Genomic DNA, 22,520 nt, shown 5'->3' on the forward strand with positions numbered 1-22,520 from the left:
TTAAATAGGAAAATTCCAGTTAATGATGGCGATGCACCGAAAAGCAGACTGGAGTTGAGGGAGGAAAATCACCTGAATCACAGTGTGGTAAGAAACCGTAGCTTCATGCGGAAACTTCGTCAGTGCCTGTCCTCCCCGCCCCATCTCCACCCTCGGGCGTTAGTGCATGTTGCCTTTGGAGAAGCGATTAAAATACCTTTTTCTTGCGGTTCTAGCCATGCTTGGGCACATAGGTGTTCTTTCTGGGAAGCGGTGAAACGGGACTTTTTTGTTTATCTCGTTAGTCTCTCCACTCTGACTTTGTGGTGTGCATTGCTGTGTGACTTCACTGCCTTTCCTTCGCTCCGTCATGAGTAATGTCACACAGCACACCATGACGTCTAACGAGAGCGTTTAATCCTTGAGCACATCAACATTTCAGTAAAGCTGGCAGTTTCCTCCTTCGAGTGTACGTGGGGAGCAGCGAGCGGAGAAGAAACTCAGCGCGGTGCTGTTGAGTGACGGCAGATGTTCCTCTGTGCCACGTGCTTAGATGCCTTGCCTTGTGGATCAACCTGCGGAGGAGGTCCTGGAGGAGGAGGAGGAGATGCTCTTCCTCCTTCTCTCCTGGCTCTCCCCCAAGCTCTGCTCTCCGTGCCCTCATCCTCTTGCTCTGTGGGGCTGGGGTCAAGGAGTTGGAGCCAGCCGGCACAGTGCTGCACGGGAGCAGTGCCACTGAGCATCAGCTCTGGGCTAGTTTTGGCCGTGTGGGCTATGGGTCCTCAAGCCTTTGGTTTTAGTTTTCGGATGTAGAGTGATCCTTATCTTTTTGTTTGCGGTGGTCTGTGTTGTTCTGCAGCTTCCTGTCCTCACGCTCTCCAGCGTGGCCAACCTTGTGCATGCTTTCCCAGCGAAATATGTGTTTGCCTTGGTGGTATTTCTCTTCAAAACGATGACATATATCTGTAGTTTGAGCGGTAGCAGTTTTAGCAGAATGCGAAAGTAACCTATTTCTTGTTCTGTAAAGGTGGATGCAACTACAGCCCATCGCATTGACAGTCTCGCAGCTCTGAGTATGGACAGGTCTGGACTTATGCGAGAAGGACTCAGAGTCCCCAGTAGTATTGTCTATTCCAGCTTGTGTGGAATCGGCTCCGAAAAGTCGCGGGATGCTACGAGTTCTATAGCTGGTCTCGGATTTACTCCTGAAAGAAATCCAGAGATACAGTTTAAGTCTAATCCCCCCGAAGCGGTAGAAAATGCAGCTGTCGCTGGAAAAGGCCCGAACGGCTTCAGTGCTATATACAAAACGCCACCTGGAATACAAAAAAACTCTGTCCCGACGGGAGAGACACTGGGCTTGGACCGAGCCGCGAGTGACAAGCAGAGCCCTCTCGGTGTCAATGGTGCTAGCTACCTAAGGCTCCCCTGGGTGAATCCCTACATGGAGGGGGCGACACCCACCATATACCCTTTTCTTGACTCACCAAATAAGTATTCGTTGAACATGTACAAGGCATTGCTACCTCAGCAGTCCACTTACAGCTTACCACAGCACCTGGCTTACTCGCCCGTGTGCACGAATGGTGAACGCTTTTTGTACCTGCCTCCCTCCCACTACGTCACCCCGCACATCCCTTCGTCGCTCGCCTCGCCCATGAGGATTTCGGCCGCCTCGGCCTCTCCGGCCATCCCGCCCTTGGTGCACTGCCCAGACAAGAGCTTGTCGTGGAAGATGGGGGTGAGCCCCGGCACCCCCGTCGAGGCGCACGCCTACCCGCACCTGCAGAACAGCAAACAGCCCCGTGTCCCCGCCGCCAAGACGGCGCCCACCGGCATAGCGCCCGACCCCGCGCTCCTGCTGCCCCACTCGCCGCGGCCGTCCCCCCGCCTCCCGCTGCCCGCCCAGGTCGGGGACGCCTACGCCGAGTTTCACAAACACTTTCCCAGCATTGCCACCTCGCCCTCCTCCTCGGTCGCGCTCCCCAAGCCCTACCTGAACGTGAGCGGCGAGTTCCCACCTGCGCGGCTTCCCAACGGGAAGCTGCCCAAGGCCGGCGAGGCCGCCGAGGGGCCTGCCCAGGCAGCGCCGCACGTCAGGAAGGCCGGCCATGACCGAAAAGACAGCCGGTCGCCCCCGCTCCTGGAAAAACAGGCTCCAACCAAAGACGTCACCGACAAGCCCCTGGACCTGTCGGCGAAGGTGGTCGACGCTGAGGCCGCCGGTAAAGTGGAGCACGTTAAAAAAATGCCACCGACGGTGCTGGTGCACGGCCGGGCTGGAGGCGGCGCGCTGCTGCCGGGGGGTGATGCCCAGAAGGAGACCCTTTCCCCCGGGAACGGCTGCCCCATCTACCGGCCCGAAATCATCAGCACGGCGCCGTCCTCCTGGATCGTTCCTGGCCCCGGCCCTGGTGAGGAGAGCGGCAAAAGCGTCCCGCTGAAAAACAAGGCGCTGGACTGGGTGATCCCGCAGCAGCGGAGCTCCTCGTGCCCCAGGATGGGCGGCACGGAGGCGGTGGTCGGTAGCGTTGCGGGGACGGTGCCGACGGGGGGGCGGCCGGCCTCGGCCTCGCCGGCTCCCAACGCCAACGCTGACTGCGCCAAGGCAGCCAGGAGTGGCGCGGAGAGCACGGCCTCCGTCATCCAGCACGTTGGGCAGCCCCTGGCCGCCTCGGCCAAGCACAGCAATAAGGTGGCCAAGTCCTGCGGCCAGGAAGCTAATTTCAAGGCCAGCGAGAGTGCCCTGGCCTCCAGCCCCATATTTCTGCCGCCCAACGAGGCGTTTCGCTCCCCGCCTCTGCCCTACCCCAGGAGTTACCTCCCGTACCCTGTCCCAGAGGGTCTGGCCATCAGCCCCCTGTCCCTGCACGGGAAGGGGCACGTGTACCCGCACCCAGTCCTGCTGCCCAACGGCAGCCTCTACCCCGGCCACCTGGCTCCCAAACCCGGCCTCCCCTACAGCCTCCCGGCTGGCCGGGGCGAGTTCATGACCTACCAAGACGCGCTGGGCATGGGCATGGTGCACCCCATGTTGCTGCAGCACTCGGCGCTGGAGATGGGCAAGGACGAGAAGTCGGAGAGGAGGTCGAGGTCCCACGAGAGGGTGCGCTACGAGGACCCGGCGCTGCGCAGCAGGCTGCCCGAGCTGCTGGAGACCGGCGGGAAGATGCACTTCGAGGTAGCCGGCGACAAGAACGTGAAACTGCACCAGAGCTCCGGCCACGGCAAAAACTCTGCCAAAAGCGACAAGCACCTCTTCCCGGACCTCCTGCGAGATGAGCAGGATGCTAAAAGCGAAACGAATTTAACGAAAACCGGCTTCGCTGCTGAGAGCGGCAATCAGGCTAATGACCCTACGAAGCACAAGGTAGAACAGGCGTCTCAGCACAGAGATTTTATTGTGATGAGAGAGGAGTTTGGAAGAAATAACGATCTGCACGAAACCTATAATTTTAAGCAAGCCCAGAGTTCGGCTGTGTTCGGCTTGAGGAAGGAGGACTTACCTGCAAGCCAAAATAAAGAGAGAGTGGCCGTTCAGCCCGCACCTGCCTTCCTGGAAGCTGCCCATGAGACCGATGGCCCAGCTCTGGCTTTTGGCAAAGTGCAGGACGACGCGAAGCAGTTCTGCATGGGAAGCACGCAGCCGAGCCTCGAAACCAATCAGACGTATACCAAAGATGGAGCTGACGACGCGGACTCTGCAGATGGCAAAATATTGAAACCCAAGCCATCTAAACTGGCAAAAAGGATCGCAAACTCTGCCGGTTATGTAGGTGACCGCTTCAAGTGTGTGACGACCGAACTGTACGCAGATTCGAGTCAGCTCAGCCGGGAGCAGCGGGCGCTACAGGTGAGTCCCTGCGGTTTAACGACCGCGGCGCTTTTAAGTGATTTCTCTGCTGTAAGTTGCAGTCAAGTATTAAAGTTTGGTATAAGCAGCACAGGTGGGGAAATAGGGATTTTTTCTGCTAGGGCGTACTTGTCAGGAATGGTTAAAAATAGCAAAAGAAGTCTGTTAATTAAAGTGAGGCTACGTAAAGAATAGTATGTATGGCTTTTATTGTATGTGTGCACGAGTAAGTTTTAAAGGGCTCTTAATAAGATCTGATAGAAATGTTAATGTATGTATGAAATGTTTTTGCAGTTACGGAGGGGAGTCGAGCAGGAATGCATGCTATGCTAGTGCTAGCGGTGGCTGTAATTTCTCACTTGGCCGGCAGTGTCAGCCAGCAAAGTGTATCCAGAAGTTCTGATTAGTATGCCAAACGTGACGTGTGATGGAGAGGAGTAGCAGCCATGTATTAGTGGGTCTTATGCAACGTTTTCACCAGGAGAATGTGTAGTAAAGAGTAGGAGCAGTGCTGAGGTTTGATGCTGAGGGATGGCAGACAGATACTGTGTAGGAATAGCCTTAAGGTATTTTACTTTTAATGAACAGATGAGTTAAGCCAAATTGTTTTGCATTGTTAAGAAAAGAAGTGGTTTGTGCTTATAAAAATGGATGAAATTATCTAAATGATCCATTGAGTGCCCATTTTAATTACATAGATGGAAGGATTACAAGAGGACAGTATTTTATGTCTACCTGCTGCTTACTGTGAGGTCAGTTCTTCAAATTTTTATTACTAGACTCTTACATAAACCTTTGAGTTAAATTTCATTTCCAAATACACAAAGGGAAGTTTGTGGGCCATGGTCGTCTTTATTCATTGTACAGTTTTGTGTTTTGTTCTTGTTTTGTTTTTTTTTCCTTTTTTTTTCTTTTTGTTTTTGTCTCTTACCTCCAAAACGGAATGTTTTTGTTTTATATACAGTATGTACGTTTATATATATTTATATACTTACATATGAAAGAATTGTGTGGCTATTTGCATATAGATGCTAGAAAACTGTTTTACAAGTCAGGTAATTTAAACTCTTACGCTAAGCTGTCTCTCTCAAACATTGGTTTTGAGCAGATTTTTCTTTGGAAATACTTTCATATAAGGTAAGGTAAATGAAGTAGCTTTTATCGCAAGACTTTTTTTTTCATATCAATTCTCTTTCTAGCGTGCAATGATGCGCTTCTCAGAGTTGGAGATGAAAGAGAGAGAAGGCCAAACAGCTACCAAAGACTCAGAGGTCTGCAGATTCAGCCAGGCAGACTGGGAAAACTTGAAAGGAAACAGTGAAAAGAAGCCAAAGTCTGTCGCTCTGGAAGATGCCATTGCTGACCAAAATGACAATGACAGATGTAAGCGAGTTTCGATGGCTTTCTGAAGCGTGTACGTGTGTCTGTGCCGCGGCCGTTCGCAGCAGCGCTGTGTGCACGGGATAGTCTCCGTGTTCTCACGGTGTTGCTGGTTCAGGTCGCAAATGTATGAGACCCCAAGCCCCAGCCTCCATGGGTGTTGGTGGCACGGCCAGGGCAGAAGGGTGATGGGAGCAGGAACGTGCCGGGCTGGCTCAGCTGTAAAAAAACACCTGTATAACTTCAAATTACGCAAGACTTGTTTGCCTGGATGACTTCTTGCAGTGGCTGGGGTTGCATGTGCCTGGTCGATGCAGTCCTTGGGGGCTGGCATGGCTGGCTGCTCCCTCGAGGCTGCGGCAAGGTGTTGGGGCCCTGGAGGTAGCAGCCAGCAGTGCTGCCCCGAAAGCAAGGCGAATGTGAAAAGGTAGCATTAACTTTTTTACCGCATGCAGACAAAATCACTTTTTATTTGGGAACCGTTGGTAAGCATCTGGCTTCCATCAATTTCCAAATTGTTTTTCTTTTACCTAAATAATTAAGGAAAGGATCAGTTCCCCCTGCTGCTGCTTTGTTGTTAACCACCCAGAAAAAAATGATGCTGAAAGTATTGCAAAACAAGAGGAAGCGCAGCAGACTTTATGGTGCGTGTGCCTGTGTGTGCATCTGTGGGTGTGCACGCACTTGTGTAACTCGGTGGTTTACTGTGCTCTTCTGTACGTGGAGATTCATGAGTAGGGCCAGTAGAAGATTTCATTCGGGCAATTTAATAACTTTGAATTATTGCTCTGGTCTTTGTTTAATGCTTTTGGCAGAGAGCATGCCGGTCAATCGTACTTGCTCGGTTACTCACCTAAATCAAGTTAGTGCGCTATTGCTGTCACTGACATAGCAGTGTGAACAGCAGTCGGCCTGGCCAGACAGCACGGGGAAGTTTTAATTGTTGGAGCGGAGCAGGTGCCGGGGTGGGGACGGGGACGGGGAGGCTGAGCTCCCTCTGGGAAGCCAGGCGGGTTTTCCCTTTACCACGGCGCCTTGGGGTGGCTCCAGGGAGGAAGGCAACGCCGTGCTTGCAGTCCTCATGCCGAAGCTGAGAGCTCGGCGGCTGCTGCCCCGGTGATGCCGTGGGGTCCTCCTGCCAGCTTGCCCTGGTGGTAGGGCCAGCCGGGTCCTGCGGGGTCGGGGATGTGCATAGGGACGGAGCGAGAGCCTGCACGTGGGGGGCACGTGGGGCATCCCCCTCGGCGGCTGGGGGAGGAAGGATGGTGCAGCATCGCTGTCTGCTGAAGCAGCCTCTCCTCTGCTGTCCTTGCACGAGGCTGACGTTACGGTGCGTCCTTAAATTCATCGCTTAGTGAGGTCTCCGGCTGCGCTGGCTGGATGCTCTAGTCTAGGTCTGCTGGCTAAAATGTGTTTGAGATGAAAGCGTGTTCAGCCTTATGGTAGCTCGTTCCTCTCTGCTGCTAATTAGCTCTGAACTAACGTGATACTTCAGGGTCTGGCTGCATCTATAGACCCCTAAAAATCTCATCTCGTTTCTGCTGAGGGAGCTGCTCTTTCGCATGCTTGGCCGTGCAGCAGCCAGTACTTACAGGTACAGATTCAGTCCTCAGTAAAAGTTTTTTATCGCGGTGTTTCACCTTCTGCCCCCGGGGATAGCAGCTGATAAATCAGGAGGCCGAGTTTCACGCCTCGGGATTGCCTCCAGTGCAGCGGCTCGGCGGGCCAGCACTCCCAACACGTCTCCCAGCGCGATGCTCACCCCTCTCCTTCGTTTATCACCGGCGAGAGCCACGGCCGCTGATCGTGGCAGAAACTCTATTTTCTTCCCGTTTCCTCCAATTTCTAACCGCGCTGTTGCGTTTGGCTTGAAAGCTCGCTAACTCGACACGGCTCCTGGTTTGGAGCCTCTTCTGCTTTCCTTTCTGCCTCCCGTGAGCGATGGGGATGCCGAAGAGGTCCTCCCTCCCTCCCGAGCAGAGCAGCGCGCCCCGCGAGACCCCGGCCAGGAGCACGTCACCTGGCTGGTGTCGGCGGGGAGGGAGGAGGAAAACCGCAACCGAAACTGTGATTGCCGGCTGCCTGCAGGGCTCCTCCGCTGCCGCGGCTGCGGCGCTGCCTCGCCTGCGGCGCCAGATCGGGGCCGTGCCAGCTGCTCGCCCCCTCGGCTCCTCCAAATCTGCCAGCGCAACAGCCAGGACAGGCTGAGTAACGCAGGCAGGTGGTGCTCACAGAGGCACCTGAGGGGATGCAGGCTGTTTTTTAAGCTCGCCCTGAGGCTCGATAATTTTTCCAGGTGTACAGCACACGAGCTGACTTATTTTTTTTTGCAGCAACAAAAAGCAGTTTTGCGCAATATCTGATTCCTTAAACTTTTCCTCCGACTGGACAGCGCGTAGATTTCCAGGTGCTGCGAGCCTCCTTCAGCTTCATTGCGCTGTCTGGAGAGAGGTGGCAGCTTCGTGCCTGATTTAAGGGAGGTAGCTGTGCTGCCAGATTACTGCGAAATTTAAGCCAGGGGCTAAACTCGAGGTGTTTTAATTCTCTCCCATCTTGTTTAGGTTTTGCTGGGCATTATGAGAACAGCAGCGAAGCTGCTTTGTTGCCAAGGTGACTTGTAAATGTTGCTGAGGCAATGCTCGTACGGTGCATTTCCATAGCACAAACATGATAAATTATGGGATGCATATGTCATGAGTCAGAGAATTGTTCAGAGATCAAGTGATTTAAGCTATTGGCATGGACACGCGCATCAATACGGGCATGTGACGATCGCATGTCGGTACGCAGCAAAGCTCTCGTAGCGGTATTGGAAATCATACTGAAGTGTGAAAGATTGAACACGTTCTGCACGCCGCGAATTTCTTCGTCGGGGAGCATAATTACCCGCTCATCTAATTTTACAGCGGGGAGACACTTCCCGTTTAATCCTTAACCAGGAAAAATAGGACCTGATAGGTTCAAAGCCCGATCTTCGGGCGTGAGGTCGCGAGGAAAACATTAAAGCAGTTTATATGTGTGAAAGCAAAGGCTGCGATTTGCCAGAGTGCTCGCGGCTGGTCTTCAGCATCGGAACAAGCTGCCCGTTTGCACATGGCATGGTAATCCACATCTCTCTCTTTTTTTTTTTTTTTTGGACTGTGAATATGCCTGAACAAACGAAAGGTCGGAGCAGTAAACACGTCCTTTGCCCTGGTCAGTTATTACCTTCCTTCAACGGGACATAGTGCAAAAAGAGAGGGGGGGGGGGGAAAAAAAAGCCCGCCCAGGGAGATGGCGGTTTGTTTGTTCAGGCAGAAGGAAACGAATCTGGAAAGTTCCCAAGCAGGGATGCTTTGAGGGGAAAAAAAAAAAAAGACAAAATCAGCCGTGTTTCCTCTGCCCCATGGGACACCCTGAATTCGATGCTGAAGGCGTCTTGCTGAATTTTTTAATCATGTTGTGATCTTGATGCTGGGTGCTGGATTTTAGCATTTGGCTGGTCGTTAAGGTGCCGGGATGAATAAAGGGTGTCTTGCATAAGTGAGTGCAATACGAGGTTGCTCCGGGGAAGAGGAAAAGCTGTTTATAGCTGCCATGTTATTTGAACAAAAGAATTGCAGCTTAAACGCTAAGATGTGTTTCCTTGTTTGCATTGCATGGGAGGCCCTGGTCTCAAGCAGCTGACCGCAACAGGAAGATGGAAAAACGAAGGACAGTTTGTGCGGGTGTTTTTTTTTTTTCGGCTGCCTGTGTGTGTAACTGTTTCTCGCGAGGTCGCAGCCGGTGCGCCGAGGAAATAGGGCTTCAGGCAGAAACCGTACGTGAAGAAGCCTCTTCTTAATTCTTCCTCGTCTGTAGTTTTGTAGGACGGCAAGAAATGGTTTGAGGTGTCGGTACTGGTTCTCACAGCTGTGGTGAGAGTCGCGAGCGCTTGAGGGTTGAGGAAGGAACACGTGTAAGAGTTTAATCTCCTTACTCATCGAGGTGTGTTGCTATGAGAACTCTGCATTTATCCTATGTTTCGGGCTACCTCTTCGCTGTTTGAATAATGATGATACGAAAACCCAAAGTATTCTATTGTTGTTTTCCTCCTGGGGCAGAGAAGAGGATGTTGTAGATCCATGGGGGCGGGGGACAAAAGCAAACAAATTCTTCTTGTCGAGGGCACAAGATAGGCTTACGCTGCCGTGCCTCCTGCTGATGTTTCTCCCTTAATATGGGGCAGCCTTGTGGCTGGTCCAGGTTGTTGGCAAAACACTTTGAGGGCAGAGTGGAGCCTGTGTGACCAGAGCCTGTGCTCCTCTGGTGGTCTTGCTGGGGAGAGACCCCCAGAGAGACCCGTGGTAGAGGCAGGGAGTCTTGGCAGGGCAGCGAGGACACATCCTGCGTAGTGTCCCAGCCCCACGGTGTCCCTGCCCCGTAGCATCCTGTCCCCGTAGCGTCCCAGCCCCATCCCCATCATCCTCCGCCGTGGCAGGGTGGTTATGCAATGGGGATTAGCGAGCGGAGCCGAGAGGTCGCTTGCTTCACGCTCTTACCCGGGGGAGCAGGAGCGGGTGCGCGCCGTCCTCCGCAGCCCGCGAGCAGCGCCAGCGGGGGAGAGCTGCCAGCCGGCGTCCCTGCCCTCCTTTTCATGTCTGCGGGCGGGCGGCGCGCTGCCTCGCCGTGCCAAGCCCTCCTCGAGTAGAAAAGGAATTAATCCGAAGCCGGTCGCCCTCGGTGGTGGCAGGCTGGAATTAGATCGCTGCTTCCTGCGAGCCTCGGAGATTAAGAGCATCCAAACCCTCCCCGGGCTGCTGCTGCTTCCTCTGACCCTGCGCAAGCTCCTCCGGGAGCCGGTCGGGATGTGCCTGCCTTTTTTAGAGGCAGGCAGTGCCGTGAGCAGGAGGGCTGCCCCAGCCTGGGGACGGCCAGCGGGAGCTGTGGTGTGGAGCTGCTGCCGGGGCCAGAGGGCTGAAATTACGATGTTTCCTTACGGCGAACGAGCAGGTTGCATCAAAAATGTGAACCGAAATCTGATAGAGGCGTTTCCAAAGGGATCCTTGAAAGGCTGCTGGTCCAGCTCCTTAGCGTGAGCCACGGCTGGTGTGCTGCGCAGCCGCTCCCTGCCCCGCGCGCAAGTGCAGCGTGTTTCCAAATTCTGCCTGGCTTTGGGGGATACAGGGTCGCCAGATAGCAGAGTGGCCTCAAGGTCCTGACGCTCGCCTGGAAAAAGTCAGCTTCTGTTTGGATTTTTCTTGGCCAAATATCTTCCGCTGTTTTATAAAGCAGCCCTGCGGGCAGCTTCCCAAGCAGTGTAAAACGATGCTGTTGGGTCTTCCGGTGCCTGCAAACAGCTGGGTGGTACTCGGAGCCTTTTCCAAGTTGTGGTGAAGAAAAATCTCATCAGAGAGGTTTTTATTTATTTATTTATTTTTCTTTTTTCTTTTCCTGCCTGCCCTTTCTGACAGCAGGCATTTCAAGGATGGTGGTGAAACCAGTAGGAAGGTGCTCTCCAGATACGGTGGGATGCCCTTGGGCTGCACCCCGGGGTGCCCTGGGGAGCTGTGGTGGGGCTGGGACCCGACGGGAGGGCAGAGAGGCTGCAGGGGGCTGGGAAAGGGGGGGCAGCCCCCGCCCTGGTGAGGGGTAAGAGGAGAAGTTGGAGGCAGGCTGTGAAGAGGAGGAGGCTGGGGAGGCCCTGGGGGAGAAAGGAGATGTCTGCATGGCTGGGGATGGGAGTGAGTCCGGCTGGGAACCGACAGATGTATGAACGGGAAGGGAAGTGAGGAGGAAGGGCGAAGAGGAAGAGGGACTGCGAGCTGTCAGGACGCAGGAGGGAGAGTAGAGGCAAACACCAGCAGGCATGCATGGAGAAAATACACTTCTTAGCCATGAGGGCTAAATAGAAAGCTGATGAGCAGCCACACACTCTGTATCACCTCTGCCTACTCATTTGGTTAAGCCAAAGAAAGACTACCCATTCAAGATGATGATGAAGTGCCATTTTAAGTCAAGCATCCATTTGAAATCACTTGAGCTGTCCCTAACTTTGGGGGAAGAGAGCTGGGGGGGGGGAGGTAAAGGCACAGCAAGCCTGGCAAGGTGGTATTTTTGTGCCAGTTTGTCAGGCCACTTTCCGGGAGGCTTTTCAAAGCTCACCTGGTTGCTATTGCTGGAAATACTCCCTGAATAAGTGAGGTCTTTTTTAAAAGGAGGTGATAAAGATCGTGTGATATACAGCGACTGGCTGATTGCTTTAAGTGAGGAAGCCTTTTTATAACCTTGGATTCAAGTAGAGCTTTTTGCAAAATATCATAGCTATTCTTAGTGGTATTCCTGTGTATGTGTGTGCGTGCGCCGTTTCCCACTTACATCTCCAGAAGAAGGGACAAATGCTTTTAAGTCAGAATCTGCATTTCGATGTGCGAAGTTAGGAAAAGATTATGAATTAGTGAAAAACTAATACTTTATCATCGTCAGAAAGTATTTTTGAAAAGAAAGTCGTCGCAAAGTGAAGCTTGGATTATTACTTACCAAAGCTTTTGGGGGCGAGGTTGCATGCTGAAAAGGGTCTGTGCTTTTGATATCTAAAGATGTTTCTTTATTTAAAAAAAGCATATTGTGATGTTTCTATGGCTACAAGTATTGTGAATTTTGTACTTCTTAAACTGATTTAAAAAAAACGGCACAAAGTATCGTACTTTCGGGGGATTTGTACTTAGCTGTTGAGAAAACTGCCGACTTAGGCTGACCAGGGGAGATTTGTTCTGCAGTACAATTTCGTATTTATTTGCATGCCTTGTAAACCGTAAGTGATGATAGGGATGACACTGAGGGGATCGGGGAGCATAGGTTTCTCACAGTGAATTCTTTTGCACTTATTATGTCTTTTTTATTTTTTATTTCTAGGTAATTTTGCCAGTGCAGAAAACAACCAAGGTCACTTTCTTGAAACTCCGGAGGAAAAAGATCTCTCAAATGAGAAATGTTACTTAGAGAGACATTCTATATATGAGAAAGCGGAAGACCGGCCAACAGAAGATATTGGCCAACATCCATGTCCACGTCTGGACAGGAAGCGTAAACACTCTGGTGAGAGAGTGCAAAATGATGGCAGCCAAAATGAAAACTTTGTGGACGAGCTGCAGGATGAACTTATATCAAAGGCAAAAAAGAAGAAGAGCTCCAAAGGTAAGCTGGCATTTTGCTGTGGTCTCTCTCAAGGAATGTCTTGTGAAAGGAACGTCCCCTTGGCTTAATGTGTTTCCATTTTTGAACTTGATAGTTACTAATGTGAGCACTGTCATTTCACTTAAAATTATATATATGTATATATATGTATGTATATATATGTGTATATATATATATGTATATATAAAAACCTTGGTATATAAGGGTAAAGCACTAGTCATTGGACACTGTAGCCACAGCAGTGCAAGTTACTGTAGTGCATGTAACCCTTAATGAGCGAACCTTTAAAATGCATAGTGTGGTGGTAAAGCTGAGACTATATGCCCCGAAAGTGAAATGTAGCTTTTGTTTTAAGTTGAGGGGGCTTTTTGATTAATTTTTAGTTATTTTTCCATTAGATGACTGGCCTGAGAGGGAAATGACAAACAATTCCTCTAACCACTTAGAAGAGCCCAATTGTAATGAGGTGACCAACCTGAAGGTGTGCATTGAATTAACAGGGCTCCATCCCAAAAAGCAGCGTCACCTGCAGCATCTTAGGGAACTATGGGAGCAGCAGGTGTCACCAGAGAGATCCCCGTCCGGCAAGTTGGGCCGGCAAAGCAGGAAAGATTTAGCTGAGGCTGTTCAGCCAGAGGCCACTGCAAAGGTCAAAGACTTCACAGAAGAAAGGCACACCAAGAAAAGGTCAGAGGCCAAAAGCAATAGAAGTTGGTCTGAAGAGTCCCTCAAAACAAGTGACAATGAACAAGGTATGCAGAGACTACTAGGGAAACCAGCTGGCTTTAGCATTTACAGTGACGCATGCTGCCACCGATGTTAAGGAATTGTCGAGAGCTTTATTTTAAAAATATCTATCTATCTATCTTATCTATCTTTCTGTAGATGTCCAATTGTATAAGCACTGACACCTCCTCTCTAAGAGTTGCACCGTAGCTGATATTTGGCAAACAAGCAAATGTGTTTGTGTATGTGCGTGTAACTACGTGTTCGTGCGTGTGTGTGCGTTCTGGCTTTCCGTAACCCCTCCAGAGATAACGTGAAGATGGAGTTTGTGCCTCTAGAGGAGATGTGGGGGGCATACGACGGTTCTGGGCCAGGGAGGGAGCAAGCGGGCTCTTAGGCCATGCGGGAGGGAGCGTGTAACCACGCGTGGGGTTGGGTCGGGGCGGCGGGGACCCCTGTGAAGCAGCGTCAGGACAGCTAGCGGCTCTGTCTGGGGAACACAACGCCTCCATCACCCTCCACGCTGCTGGGCTTCTCTGCCTTTCCCGGGGCAGGAGCAAGGCTCGTCTTCCTCCCTTGGGGACGCCTGGCTGGTTTGTCCCGGGCTTGCTCCACGTGCAGGTGCTGAGGTCTTCCCAGCGTCTCTCTCCTGCAGGGTCACCTCCTCAGGTACATCAGCTTTCCTTGCCTTGTCTCTGGCAGCTTCCCTCTCTCCCTCCCTCCCCTCCTCCAGCTTCTCATCCCTCTTTTCTGCTCGGTCCCCGTGGTGGGGAGCTCTGAGTTGGTCGTTTGGGCTCCTTCAAGGGCTGGGAGCTTCATCAAGCCTGGTGGCACTTCACCCCCCAGCTGGCCTTACTTGTAATCCGTCTGAGACCCCTCAAGAGGGAGAAGTACAAGGCAAGTGGATCTGTTGTCCCGTGCCAAGGGAAGGACTGAGTCCAGGTTGTCCTGCACTTGGGGACAGTTCTCCTGGGTGGCATCTCCAAAGCAGTCGCAGGCAGAACTATTGGCTTCTCTTCTGTCCTAAAGCTCCTCACCCATCTTTCTCCTCATTAGGATTACCTGAGGGCAGAAAACCCCGAACTTTGATGCTTATGGTTGGGGAAGGTTCTCCAAAAGGATTTGTAGAAGGGGAGATCAAAACTTAGTTTAAAGGGAGCTTTCACTCTTCCTCCCTTGCTTTATGTGCTGCCTTGGTGAGCGTGGTATCAGCTCAAACATCCCTGCCCATCACCTGCTCCCCTTTGTACTTTCAGAAAAAGATATCTTGTAGAGATTAAACGAGGGTCGCTAACAAGAAGGCACGTTGTGTAAGGATGCTGTAGCTTTCCCCTGCAATGCCTCTCATGGTAGCAACAGGCTTCTCTCACACATGACCTCAGGAAATCTAAAAAGGTGCCTCCGGATTTATGCCCTTTCCCCAGAGGTATTCAGATTCAGTCACCCCGTGGCTATGAAAAACCTAGTTTTGGGAGCCTCTAATAAACCCATAAACCTGACTAGATCATGCCTCGCTAGCCATTGTGCCAAGGCACTGGAGATCATTCAAATCACTTTACTGGCGCTCCCCCAGCCCCACTGAAGTGTAAACCTTTTAGTCTCTTTTTCTGCAGCTCACTAGGATGGGGAAATTTCCCCCGTCGTGCAACAGAGCATTCTCCGCGTGGTGGTCACACCGGGACAGAGACTCCTAGCTTTTCCTTCTCACCCAGGACATGCCCTCAAATTTTTCTCCAACGCGTGGCTCTCAAGCGGGTGTTTTGAACACAGGAACATCCCCTGTCGCTTGCAGCTCTTTTTCTCTCCGTATCTGCGAATGGGTGTTTCTGGCTCCCACGTGGTGCCCGCAGGTCCCCGGCCAACGCAGGAGCCCTGATCCCTGCGGTGACCCCATCCATCACCCCTGGGAGCTGGGCTGGGGACGGGAGCTGGACAAGGCAGCGTGCAGCTTGGTCCTGTGGGCAGGGAAGCTAATTCTGCTGTGAGTCAGGCTCACCACAACCCACATCACTCGGAGGCCTGTTTTTACATTTTTTTTTCTTGCATGGATATTAAGGGGATATCCTTGCTCTTGTTTATTCTCCCATCGCGTGTGTCGTGGCCAGAAAGACGGGCTGGGATTTGAGAATGAACCGCGTGCCTTTTTTCAGCCTGCATGTCTTGCATTTCCTGGGCTGATGCTCGGCTTTTTCTGGAGAGTGCCGGTCTTTTGCAACGTTATTGATCCTGAAGCTCCTGGGCATCGCTTCGCTGCTCTTGATCTCTCAGCAGCAGCACACGTTTAGCCCCGTGCCTGCTGTCACCACCGCGGAGGTCAAAGCGGAGCGCAGGGTTCACGTGAAGCTTGCAGCCTGGGAGCACGCGTTTTTGGTGGTGATTAAACTTCCACGGCATCCCTGAATGGGAAAGCCTGCAGTTCTTTGAGACGCGCTACTCTTCCTCTGCTTTCCTCTTCCTCTGCTTTCCTCCTCCATCCTTTCTGTACTTCTCTCCTTCTCCAGACCTGCTTTTTCCCCACTTGTTTTTTCGCTATGCAGTGGTTTCTGACTTTCCCCTGCACTCACCGAACCTCATTGCTGCTGCTTTCCATCTTTGCAATTTTTTCAGTAAGTCGTTAAGGAGATAACGATGATGCTTCTGTGTTGGAGCTGGGCTTTTCCCGTGCTCCTCCAGTTAGGTTAGTTGGGAACAGGAGAACGAGAAACACTCTTCTTATATCGTGCTGCTGAGTTGGAAAGACAACCTTGCATCAGTAGGCTCAGCCTACAACTGGAAGGCATCTTGTCTGATTGCAGAGCCTGAAAAGTTTGTGGATTTTTGCTGAACAATCTGCACATCATGTGTCCTGTAAATCCCCTGACATCTGGTTGGCAAGCCGCGGTGTGCATTTTTTTCTAGAAAGTGGCTCTGAAGAACTGAGGGATTTCTGTTTTCATCTTTAATCCAGAAAGCCTTCTGCAAGTTGCATTCACAGCTCTATTTAAGGGAAGACAGAAGTATGAAGCTGCCCACTAAGAGTATTCTAGATTTTTATTTTTTTTTTTAACCAACTGGCTCTGGATCGAGTCCCTTTAAATAAAGGTTTCTGTTCTCTGAGCAGCCTTGTGCCTTACTTGCTCCTGCCATCTCTTCTGTGCTGAAAGTAGCATCACTTCAGAGGCTCCTCAGAGCAAAGGAGCCTTTTTCAAGTGCTCTGGGTTTTTTCCGCACCTTCCCTCAATGGCATGGCATTGTTTGGCTGAAGTGTCCCTTCCTTTCCAGCAACCTTTAATTCATTTTTCTGCAAAGGAGTTGCTTCTGAGGTCACCTCAATTCTCTTCCTGAGGGAAATTCAGGCTATAAAAAGTCAACTTTCTTGTCCTTGTTTTGTTGCAAAAAAACCCGCTTGCACTCTGAAAAAAGTACCCATGCTTTTTGCATGTGGCCCAGATTGTGGGATTCAGCTTGTTCTAACTCATCCGCCGAGAAAACCCAGCCCTGCACACATCCTGCCACGGGCTGCAGAGTGCTGGCGCTGGCCGTGCCTCGCCTCCCAGCGCTTTCTGCTCTCGCAGCCTTTTGGAGAACACAGCCGCTGGCTGCTTCTGCCCCATCCCACGCTGTGGATAGCGGGCGTGCACGGGACTTCCCACATCGCCTCTTGTGCTCTTGTTCTGGCTTCGAGGTCAAACCGCTGCCAGGGAGATGCTCCCCCTCCTGCTGCCATCGGTGCTGTCCCACAAAGACCTCTCCATGCTCCCACTTCTTCTCCTTCTCCCTCCTTCCCCCCAGCCCTGCAGCTCGAGCAGAGGAGGCAGAGAAGCCCCGCAGGGCGCGGGGTGAGGGAGCAGTTGGTTCCCACCCAGACGAGGCAGTCCCAGGTAAGGACCGGCCTCTTCCCGCAGCGGGGCAGGCTTTTGCCCCTGCAGCACCCGGGCACCGGTGGCGGGGAATTTGGTGTAGCGATCTTTATCAGAGCATCGCGACGATTAGCCGGCGTTGCGTTGCAAGATGCTGTTTACAATTTGAATGCGGAACGCTTAAAATATTAATGGTTTGAAAATGTAATTGGTAGATCTCTTAAGCAGTCAAGGAGCTTGTGTTAAGTGCTAGCAATATGTTTTGCTTTTAACACACCATGCAACGTGTAATGCCTTTCCTTCCCGTTTAGGCTTGCCTGTATTCCCAGTGTCTCCGCACATGAAGAGCCTTTCATCCACCAATGCAAACAGCAAAAGGCAGGCTCAGCCAAGCTGTACTCCAGCCTCGAGGTTGGCTGCCAAACAGCAGAAAATTAAAGAAAGCCGGAAGACAGATGGGCTGTACACAGATGAAGAGGAGGATTTCCAACCTGCATCTCTGCTGCAGAAATACTCCGAGTGTGAGAAGCCATCAGGGAAACGTCAGTGTAAAACAAAACACTTGGCACTGCAGGAGAGGAGAAGGAGGTCATCCCTGACAGGGGATGACACCACAGATATCGAAAATGCTGAAGATAAGGTATCTTTATTTAGACTTAATTGTCCACTAGCACCTCCGAATGCAGAGCCAGCTTGCTTAAAACTACCGCGCTGTTGTGCATGTGGGGTAGTGGTGGTTCCCTTCAGACGTTCCTGCGTATGCTTTGCACATTTTGTATTTCCTTTTCTTAACCTGCCCGCGTCTAAGCTGCTATTGCGGGTATTGAGGAGTCTTGCATCTAAAAGCTGTAGCGGAGCTTTCTTAAAAAATTCAGTGCGAGCGGGGAAATGCAATTCTCTGCTGGCAAAATGCAATCCCCTCGCCGCATTGTAAAAGCGAGGAGGGGAAGGAAAAAAAAAAAAAGAAACAACCTAAACAGATAATGATTTTGACAGGTTACGGTAATGAGGAAGGTCAGGAAGCGACCGGAGCCCGCTTCGGACTGCGACTCCTCGCCAGCCAAGCCCTACGAGCAGAAGCTGTTCGAGCGCCTGCAGCAGCCCCCCTCGCTGCCGCCCGCCTCCCAGCCCTTGCCGCTGCAGGTGGCCAGCCCCCCGCTGGAGACCACCCCGAGCCGGCCCATGCCTCCCGAGGCTCGCAGGCTGATCGTCAACAAGAACGCGGGCGAGACCCTCCTGCAGCGGGCGGCACGCCTGGGCTACGAGGTGAGGGCCCTGCCTGTGCTCCCGGGGGGCTGCTGTCACCTGGGGGCGTGGGGCGGGTGGCATCATGCGGGGGCAAGCACGGGGTGAAGTTTTATTAGCAGCCCTCGCTTCTGTTTAAATGTAAACCATCTGCAGGTAGAACCCGTGCCTTTTTTTTTTTTTTTTTTTAAGTCAGTACGGTGATCTTTAATGAGCCGTGTCGTTTTTGCCTTTGTTAGTTGCGAGGAGCGTGTAGGTTAGGAGCAGGCTTTTTATTTTTTTCGCTCTTTTCTCCGAGGAGCCGTCGGGTGTGTGACACAGGGTGTAGTGCTTAAAGCGTCCTCTTGCGTGATCGGATGCGTCGTAGGAGCACTCCACGTGTTTTATGCTCGCAGTCTGGAGCTTCTCTGTAGCTGGAACAATGTTGTCTAATGAAACGGCCCCCCTGTTGCTACAGAAATCAGGAACTGATGAATCCGCCAGCTCGGCTGTTTTGAAGCATGCTTTGATTTGGGCAACGCAGGTGTGAGTGTCACTGTCACTCAACTTGGGGTCTTGCAGAGAGACGTTTCATGGCCCAGCGCAGTTCCTGCCCTCGGCGTGGCTGCTGTTGGCCAGGGCGGCGAGCGGAGACCTGTATGACCTCGGTCCTGGGGCTGAGCCCTGGCGGGCTGGTGGCATCAGCCCTGGCACTGCCGGGGGCCTCGGGGACTGGTTGAAGCCTGGAAATTGCCTTCGTGCAGCTGGGGAGCCTGGGCTGGAAGGAAGCCTTCTCCAGCTCTGGAAGGCAGGGCGCGTTGGAAAGCTGGCGCATGCCCTAAGCTGAGCTTCTTCCAGCTCAGGGCACTTGGGCTGGGAGGAGGCGAAGCAGTTGTTACAACGTTGCTATGGTAATCCTTATCATTTAAATTATTTAAGTTCGACAGATCTAAAATTTCCTATGGATCCCAAACCAAAACGAAGTGTAGCATGTGCTGCAAGCTGTCGGTGTGCATTTCCTTCCCTTGTCCCTGGGGCAAGCACTCTGGAGCGTAGCAGAGTGCTGCTGTGGGATGCTGGGCGCTTTGTCTTCTGAGGTCAGTGGGAGCTGCCCCAGAGATTTGTGATGGGCCAGGGTCTTGCTCTAGAAGAGGCCGAGGACTCTGCTTTGCTGGTAGCAGGAGCTGGCTGCAGCACCGGCCCGTATCGGGATGGTCGCAGAAAGCGTGCGGATGCCAGGGCTCGTCAAGGTGAAGGTTCAGGAGCCCTTAGGCAACCTTCTGTTCTCGGCAGGCATTTCCGTCATCGTTTGATTAGGGATTTTGATTTTTCTGTCACGAGGGCGGCTGACTTGAACTCACCCAGGAGGGGGAGAAACCTGGTAGGTGTGAGCCACGGCTGCTATCGGTGCTGCCCGAGGACTGGGGCACAGAGAAAGTGCAGGGCTGCGGCCCCGAGGCTGCATACAGGCATTATAGCACGTGGTGCTCAGCTCTGCACATCCCATGGTCTCATCAAAACCGAGGCTGCGGGAAAGGTTTGCATTTCCTTCGCTAGGCTTCTGCACCAGGCGCTGCTTTATCAGGATGCGAGCAGCCCATGGCAGTCTATGGTCGCGCTTGAATCCATTACGTTTTCCCCATCTGAAACAAATGACTTGAGATAATAGTAGTCTTAAAACTGTAATTTACTGTTTGCGAAGGGGGAAAAAGGAGGGGGAATTACAGGGAGCATAAAGTATTTTTGGAAAAAAAAATTTACAGAAGGCTCGAGTAATGAATGTGATGCAAGAGGAAACACGGGCTGTCTTTGTGCCGCGTGTTGCTTTTTAGTCTGTGCCTGGACTTGCGAACTTCTCCGGTGGGTTTGGGAATAAATCCCGGTTGGGAAGGCAGCGAAATCAGGGGAATGTGTGGTGTATGATAGGAGTGGGGAAAAGGTGTTTGTTTCGAGGGGGCTGGATGCCTGCAAAAGTGGGTTCCTGTGTCTTGCACTGATTTTTGTGGCCATTTGTGATTTGGCTAACGAGCCGCCGGCCACAACAGCGGCGGTGGCGCAGAGCTGGCTGGTGACGTGTGAGCTTGGCTCTTCGGGTTAACCCAGAGTGATTTTCAGACTGCTGGTTGGAATAGAGCACCTGAACAGGCCCTAAATCGCCCCGTGGCAGTCTCACAGCCTTTCTCTAACGTTAGCCAGAGGTGCTTGTGAAACCAAAAGCGTGTTTGTGGCACCACATGTTCCCCTGTTCGGCGGTGATGGCTAATTTTTTTGTAAATTGAATAAATCATGTTAAAAAAAAGTTAATGAGGCATTTAATTAATTAACAATGTAGAGTTTTATGGTCTTTATGGTTACATTTTGTGGTTAATGACATTCTTCTTATAGCCTCTTAACGTAGAATTGCCTGACAAAATTAGCGTTTTCGGCCGGTGGTAGGTGTTCTGCCCTAGAACCAGCCTTTGCTTTCCATGAAAACAGATGAAAGGTCTTTTTCTTATTTTGAGCTGCAGAATCTGTTTTAAATGGTAACTGCGTGCTAAAGGCAGCGCTGAATACAGCCGCCGCTTCTGCTACCTATAGCCGTCCGCTAATTTGCCTCGCGGGGTGGTCTGGATTTGCAGGAAAATTTCTTGCCTCTAGGGTATAATTTCACACCGCCCTTTCTCGCCGGCTTCGGGAAAGCGCGGGGTGAAGAGCACCCTTCCTGGGCTGCTTTTCGGCTTTCGGGGCAGTGAGTGGGACCACCAGAAGCTGCCGGGTGGCAGAGGCAGGGCCGGTGGGGTGCCAGGCTGAGCGGCCGGGGGTGCGGGATGGGGCGGCGGGGGGGGGATGCTCTCGCGCCCGGGACGGCAGCTCACTGGCTCGCCGCTCTCCTCCTTCGCCTGGTTGGTGAGGGCCTGCTAAAAGAACAGCTTCATGCTGTATCCTGGATACCAGTCCTCGGGTCAGGGATACCGAGAGCACGGATGATTGCGGGCTTTCCGGTAGATTTGGAAACTGGAGGGATAAATACGTCGCGCCCGGCGGTTGTTTTGTCCTCCTGTTCTGACAAAGCAAACGCCCCCCACCCCACCCCACGCCGTACCCTGTAATCCCTGAGAGCAGCAAATGTAAAATTAATGGCTTAATCTTGCCATGGGGGCTGCCTTGTATGTACAGCATCACTTAGAAATGTGTGTGTATGTTTTTTGTTTTTTATTTTTTATTTTTCATCTGACACAAATTGAGGAAGACTCGCACCATCCTAAATTTTTGGTTGAGTGATGGAGCAGTCATTGTTTCGAGGCCACGCGATGGCATAGAGCTCTGAGCCTGGCCCAGGCTCTCAACCATGGTGTATTTGACTGCAAGATGAATTGCGTTAAATTCACATGGCTTCCCACAGCGCCGGGTTAGTTATTGGAACCTGGCGCCTGACTCTGGTTCTGCATGCAGAAAATCAGTGTGGGTGAAAATGGGATTTCCCTGATCTTGATAGAGCCGGGCTTTTTTTTTTTGTTGTTTTCCAACAGCAAACTGTCCTTTGTGTGTCTTAAATGTGTTTTGTTTCGGATCATGTGCTTTCTTTTTCTTTTTAAAACCAAACTGACGTGGGCCGTGCTGCCGTTGCGCGTGCAGCATCCTGCGCCCAGAAATGCAGATGTAAGAGCAAAAACCTTTCTGCCGCTTTCACGTGTGGAAGCTTTGAGAAGCGGCAGCTGTGAGCCCTGCCTGGGAAATCTGCACGTCCCCGGGCTCCTGCGGCGATGGGAAAACCTCTCCACGGGACGCGGGGCTCTCGGTGCCGCGTTGCACAGCCTTGTCTGCTCCTGACAATCGTGGTGCCTCCTGTACAAATACAGCTTTGAACGCCTTCCCCTTTGTCCTTTTTTTTTTTTTGGCTGACCTGTCTCTAAGGGGGTACTTAGGCATACTGTAGGGAGTCTGTGTTTTGCCTCCTCTCCCCCAGCCCCCCTTTTCCTTAGAGAAGAGAAACCCGTGCAGCAGCTCGGCCGTAACAAATAACTTGATGTATGTTTTTCCTCCTCTCCTATTTCCAGGAAGTGGTTCTGTATTGTTTGGAAAACAAGGTCTGTGATGTAAACCATCGTGACAATGCGGGTTATTGTGCCCTGCATGAGGCCTGTGCCAGAGGCTGGCTGAGCATCGTGCGACATCTCCTCGAGTACGGGGCTGACGTGAACTGCAGTGCACAGGATGGAACCAGGTCAGTAATGCCCAGCACCACGGGGCTGCCATGCGGGGTTTCTTTCGGGATGGGACGGCAACGCAGGGAAGTACCCCTTCCCTCTCCCCTCTATCTCCTTCCCGTGTACCCCCAAACCTGCATGAAGCCCCCCAGGGGTAACGCTGCCTCCCTGTCG

General features: G+C 52.1%; 1 protein-coding gene across 6 annotated transcripts in view; it reads left to right on the plus strand.

The window, feature by feature from the left end:
* The window catches only part of BCOR (BCL6 corepressor), a 64,537-nt gene that overhangs the window by 32,432 nt on the left and 9,585 nt on the right, over window positions 1-22,520 (plus strand). For 2 of the 6 annotated variants that reach the window (XM_083821167.1, XM_083821168.1), the window contains exons 3-11: window positions 9-87; window positions 1,007-3,832; window positions 4,531-4,584; window positions 5,032-5,215; window positions 12,086-12,367; window positions 12,766-13,119; window positions 17,244-17,572; window positions 17,929-18,198; window positions 22,197-22,363. In XM_083821167.1, the coding sequence (XP_083677293.1) occupies window positions 9-87; window positions 1,007-3,832; window positions 4,531-4,584; window positions 5,032-5,215; window positions 12,086-12,367; window positions 12,766-13,119; window positions 17,244-17,572; window positions 17,929-18,198; window positions 22,197-22,363 (4,545 nt within the window). The remainder of the gene's footprint in view (window positions 1-8; window positions 88-1,006; window positions 3,833-4,530; window positions 4,585-5,031; window positions 5,216-12,085; window positions 12,368-12,765; window positions 13,120-17,243; window positions 17,573-17,928; window positions 18,199-22,196; window positions 22,364-22,520) is intronic. The other 4 variants (XM_083821170.1, XM_083821169.1, XM_083821171.1 and 1 more) reach the window with 4 other exon arrangements.

This window comes from Anser anser, assembly GCF_964211835.1.
Source record: "Anser anser genome assembly, chromosome: 1".
In the NCBI taxonomy this organism is placed as follows: domain Eukaryota; kingdom Metazoa; phylum Chordata; class Aves; order Anseriformes; family Anatidae; genus Anser; species Anser anser.